This window comes from Carassius gibelio, chromosome A9 (assembly GCF_023724105.1).
Source record: "Carassius gibelio isolate Cgi1373 ecotype wild population from Czech Republic chromosome A9, carGib1.2-hapl.c, whole genome shotgun sequence".
NCBI classification, from domain to species: domain Eukaryota; kingdom Metazoa; phylum Chordata; class Actinopteri; order Cypriniformes; family Cyprinidae; genus Carassius; species Carassius gibelio.
Genome location: NC_068379.1, coordinates 7,680,834 through 7,685,950, shown reverse-complemented (window position 1 = coordinate 7,685,950; position 5,117 = coordinate 7,680,834). Strand labels below are relative to the sequence as shown.

Here is a 5,117-nt window from a genome sequence, read left to right as displayed (position 1 = left end):
ATATATATATATATATATATATATATATATATATATATATATATATATATATATATATATATGTATGTATGTATGTATAAAGATTTTTAAAATTAAGATTAAAAACCCTACGTGGATTTAAAAATCATTTTTAAAAATTTAGTCTAATTACAATAAACTTAATTTAGCCTATGTGTATTAGTTATTGTTTAGAATTACACGGAAGAACAACAACCACAAAAACCTAATTGAGAATTGTAAGTAGGCCTAATAAAAATATATACTAGGCCACATATTTTGTTTGATTGGAACTTGCTTTCTGTTAATACTGCAGTTAACCAGCTATTTGCAACGCGCACAATGATAACGATATTAAAATGTGCTTTTTAAATATTTATTTTTCCAAGAACAACACCATCAATAAATAACATAATATACATTTTTATATTGCACATTTTTCTCAAGTGAAAATATGAAAATTCATACAGTCGGCAATATGTAAAATACAGAGACGTAATGTACAGAGTTGTGTTTCACGACAACCCTTGGGAGAGGAGCAAAACACTGGGATTTTAGTTTTGTCATTTATTGAACAGACGGCAGCCCCGCGCCACAACTCGGAATTTTTTTTTTTCATTCATTTGAAACGGTAACAGCAAATGCATTATGCTTTATATACAGTGAGTGAAAATTATGTCTTGCAACATGATTTGAGGCCTAATGTTTCTTCGCTTTTAAATTGTTCTGTACCTTGAGTTGCCTACCTATAAAAACGGTTTAATCCTAACATTAAATAAACATCCAGCCAGTCACATAAATAAATAATAATAACAATAAATAAATAAATAAAAAGGGGTAGGTTTTTTTGTGCAGTCAACAATTTCAAATGAAAGTAAAAAAAAAAAAAAAAACGTGGTTTATTGCATTTTAAACGTAACAATGCGTGTTATGACAAAATATCTCACTATTTGATCTGTACAAGCTATTTCGCTATTTTTGAATGTGGTTTTATGTAAGGCAGAATTGCGCCCAGTGACAAAAAAAATAAATAAATAAAAATAAATGTATGCAGACAGAAATGCATGAGCAATTTGTCTGAAGTTTGGGGTTGTGTGGATAATCCCATTATATTGTGAGTGAAGAGTCTCTACTGGGAGTATTATGGAAATATCGGTTTGGATTTAATGAGACTGCTCGCGTCAGTGGAACATCTCTGAGAGAAACTCTACCCAGGCCCACCAACGTCCCAAAAACAAGATTGGAAATAGGACTCGGTGGAAAGGGGATTTTTTTTTGTCCTTTTTTCTTTTTTTTTATTATATATATAAAAAAAGAATTCTCAGGTAACGAATACCACGTTTAATACTGTACAATCTACACACCAAGAACAATGCGAAATGCTCCAGGTCTATCTTGTCTAATGACTTCCCACAGCGGGTTGTTATGCTTTGACAGCGAGTCTCAGAACGGGAACTTTCTTACATTTCCACATTCAAAGGAGGTCTATCAAGGTACATGATTGAAAATTTTCGTCATAATCTTCACATTATTAACAGCAGAATTGACATTGTAGCGCTAGTGCAGGTTTTATTCGCCACACTCAGATCAGGGAGAGTCCCTCGAGCAGCACTTTTCAGAATAGCATCATCTTGCGCTTGGTCCCTTAACCAATGAATAAGTGGCACAACCAGTGTATATTCTCTGTACTGCACGACGTGATCAAATCTAATCGAAAATAATATTTGCATACTTTAAAAAAAAATAAATAACAATAAGAAATAAAAGAATTACTTTAATAAAAATAATAAAACTATAAAAAATGACCGCCTTGCTCATTATATAACTTACAGTTTTAATAGCTACTGTGTGTTTAAAAGGCCTTCGATATCCGTAGCAGTGTATTTTAAATATAATTCTGGGCATTATAGACCTTACGGGAAATGCTGTCCCTTAAACTTAAAATAATAATAGTAATAATAATTGCATGTGCTTCAAATGAAAAAGTGTATGCCAGTACTGAGCTATCTATTGAGCGCGCTCTCTTCTCTGTGGTCCGGTGAGGACACCGCGGTTTTGCTGAGAACTGCTGCCGAGTATGGCAAAAATCCGCTCTCGGACCTCTGGCCGGACGCCGTGCAGGTGAAATCAGAGCTGGTGCTCCTGGAGCCTAGTGCGCTGGCGGCCTGACTGCTGTGGCAGCTGAGACATGAGCACGGCCCGGTAGCTGAAGGCGCACTGACTGCTGCAGCGGCCGCCGCCGCCGCCGCTGCCGCCGCCGCCGAGCTGTTCAAACCTGCCGGTGACTGGTATAGTCCTGGATGCCGGAAACTACACAACAGCTCTGGGCGCGAATATGGATGAGAAAGCGCTCGGAAAGTATCAAGGGGACGAATAGAGGTAGCAAAAGGTGAAGAAGCGGCTCCTGAGGCGGCTGCCGCGGCAGCTGCTGCCGTGACACCGACATGGGGGTAATAGTGTAGTGGCATGTGGGAATGAAAAGGGTAAGGCAGACTTCCGGTGGCGGCCGCGTGCGTCATCATATAGGTGTAGAAGCTGGGATCGGCGGGATGTGGCCAGGACATGGCGAGCCGCTGCCGCTTGTCCTTCATTCGTCGATTCTGAAACCACACCTACACGCATCCACAGAAATACACAGGTAACAATTAGGGTTGTGGTGAACAGTGGCTAGAGACGAGAACAAAAAAATTAAACACTACAGTTCAACTGGCCAAACAACCTCAGGACCTGTGCATTTAAAATGATTTTTGCAGAGTGATTAGTTACATTTTTTTTTTCGAATCGACCAATAATTTTCTCAATGGATTCTTTGAAAGTTTTTTATGGACTATATGTTACATGAACACAAATGGAAATAGTCAGGGTTTTGCATCAGACAAAAAAAAAGGCACAATGTTATTATTATTATTATTATTTTACATTATGTATGTTTAATGCGACCCACATTCGTGTGTATAGACTACGTGTTCTCTGTAATCAGTATTTAAGACAATGGGCATATAACAATGGGCATATAACATTTCGTGTTTTTTTATTATTTTATTTACTTTTTTTTATTGTGTGTGTGTGTGTGTGTGTGAAATCTATAATGTACTGCAGGCTGTAAGAGTGATATTAGCTAAACATTTTGTGAATATAATAAGTGAATATAATAAATTATATATATATATATATATATATATATATATATATATATATATATATATATATATATATATATATATATATATATATATATATATATATTCTGCCCTCTCTGGTAAAAGGTAAACCAAATCAGAACCATACCTTTATTGTTGTTTCGGGTAAGTTTAATGCAGCGGCCAGTTCACACCTCCTGGGTCTTGAGACGTAGTTTTCCCTGTAAAATTCTTTCTCCAGTCTTCCGATTTGTTCTCTGGTGAACGCAGTCCGGTATCTCCTCACCTGATCCGCGCTCGAGCTGCTGGAGTTACTGATGGAGCCGTTCATATTCGACAGAGATGATGAACTTGAATTGAAGGTCCCTGAATTGTTGTCCGAAAAACCTAAATCGGATAATGAAAAAAATAAAGAAAAACTATAAATATTTTAAAGATGGATATTTGTCTTTTATCACGTTACTTTGTATAAATAAAACATTCAAGCACGTAAAATAATATAGCCTATGGGATTGTATTTATAAATGCATGAATACAGTTCGACTGGTTAGATTTACATTTAACTTTATTTGTCAGAAAATCTGAATGCAGTGCGAAATGTTTTTAAACCAAAAATGAAAGCGACATAGTATTATCAATTAAACACAAACTTATGCACCGATTTAAATACATAGGCATTAAAAAAATGTATGCAGCACAAATAATCCAACCAAAGATAATTTAATTCGTTAAAGGCAATTGCACCAGCACTCAGAAAGACTTGAGAAAAAAATGCTAGCTAATAATATATAAAATAGCATATCAAAATATATTTAAAAAAGCAACGTTTAAACAAAGTTTTAAATTTATGTCTATATTTAAGGCTATATTTAAAACTTTGCGATGCCCACTCAGATTCGAGTTTAAACTCATTTAAAAACGACTCGATCAAAGTTTCCATGTCATTTGTTTACCTTTGCTATTGTTTTCCTTCTGTTGGCTGAGACTGCTCGGTGAGCGATGAGACGGGCAACCCACTTCCACATCGCTGTTCATATCGGAGTCAGGAGAAACTTCAGGGTACAGGTTTATTTTCTTCCTGTTTTCGGAGGATGAAACCTCTGTGGAGGAGGTATTGTCGTTGTGGTGGTTTCCGAATAAGCTGTCGATTTCGAATTTGCCTTTGGTGGGAATATCCCCGAGATTACCGTGTAGCGAGGCTGAAGTTATTCTCGGACTGAGGCGACCTGCGTGCTGAGAATTTTCCAGGGCCTCAAGCACCGCGTTCCCGGCCGAGTCAGAGAGCCTCTTTCCTGCCACTGGACTGTGTAGTCCCCTTTCCATCAGAATCATTTCTTTTCTTATCCTCTCCATCATGAAGTCGTGCAGAAAATATCCAAAGTCCCAGGGCTGGTGCTCCGATGACTGGTGGCGGATCTAATCCGCATTCAGCTCAGCTGCCGCCTCTAAATAATATAACACCTTTATGAGCTGGAAGCTAAAAACAGAGGAATGCCAGTGTGGGCAACGAATGACTGCTCAAAATGACCCGCGCATCCTCTCTGCTCCAGAAAGTCATTCATCAAAAAGTGGTTTGCGCCTTCGTCGTTAAAGGTGCGCGTGACGCGGTTCGAATGATCATTTATTGTAACAGGTTTATAAGCAAATAAATAGGAGAGAGACTGTCATCGGTTGATAGAGTCGGCCCTTGATCTGCCAGACGCGTATATCCAGGTGCAGAGAGAGAGAAGAAGTGAGGAGAGCAGCTTCTGATCTGACTCTGTTTTAGATGGCTCCTGGGGTTGGCCTCTGGGGTGAAATTGACAGTCTGATTAATAAAATGAGCGCGGCAACATTTCCCTCTTCATTTAGGAATATCATTATGCTTTGATTCTCTATTGTTCCTTCCTTCTGTTGTGGCTCGCCCACTCCCTCTCTCTGAGCTGTTTCTTTTTTCTTTCTCTGTCGATTATTTCACACAGACGTTTTCCAATGAGAGAC

General features: G+C 37.9%; 1 protein-coding gene across 1 annotated transcript; it reads right to left on the bottom strand.

Annotated features, from left to right (window-relative positions):
* Window positions 1–438: 438 nt before the first annotated feature.
* LOC128020311 (homeobox even-skipped homolog protein 2-like) lies at window positions 439–4,816 on the bottom strand. Its single transcript, XM_052607148.1, has 3 exons — window positions 4,091–4,816; window positions 3,286–3,524; window positions 439–2,609 (listed from the first exon to the last, which is right to left on the bottom strand). The coding sequence occupies exons 1-3, from the start codon at window positions 4,491–4,493 to the stop codon at window positions 2,001–2,003; spliced, it is 1,251 nt and encodes a 416-aa protein (XP_052463108.1). The 5' UTR covers window positions 4,494–4,816; the 3' UTR covers window positions 439–2,000.
* Between the last annotated feature and the right edge of the window lie 301 nt (window positions 4,817–5,117).

What these genes read in the sequence shown, in the direction of transcription:
- LOC128020311 (XM_052607148.1), bottom strand. Translation starts at nt 4,493, where the DNA reads ATGATGGAGAGGATAAGAAAAGAAATGATTCTGATGGAAAGGGGACTA. An exon ending in GAAGGAAAACAATAGCAAAG is followed by an intron (nt 3,525 to 4,090) that starts GTAAACAAATGA and finishes TATCCGATTTAG; the next exon opens with GTTTTTCGGACAACAATTCA. An exon ending in TACCCGAAACAACAATAAAG is followed by an intron (nt 2,610 to 3,285) that starts GTATGGTTCTGA and finishes GGATGCGTGTAG; the next exon opens with GTGTGGTTTCAGAATCGACG.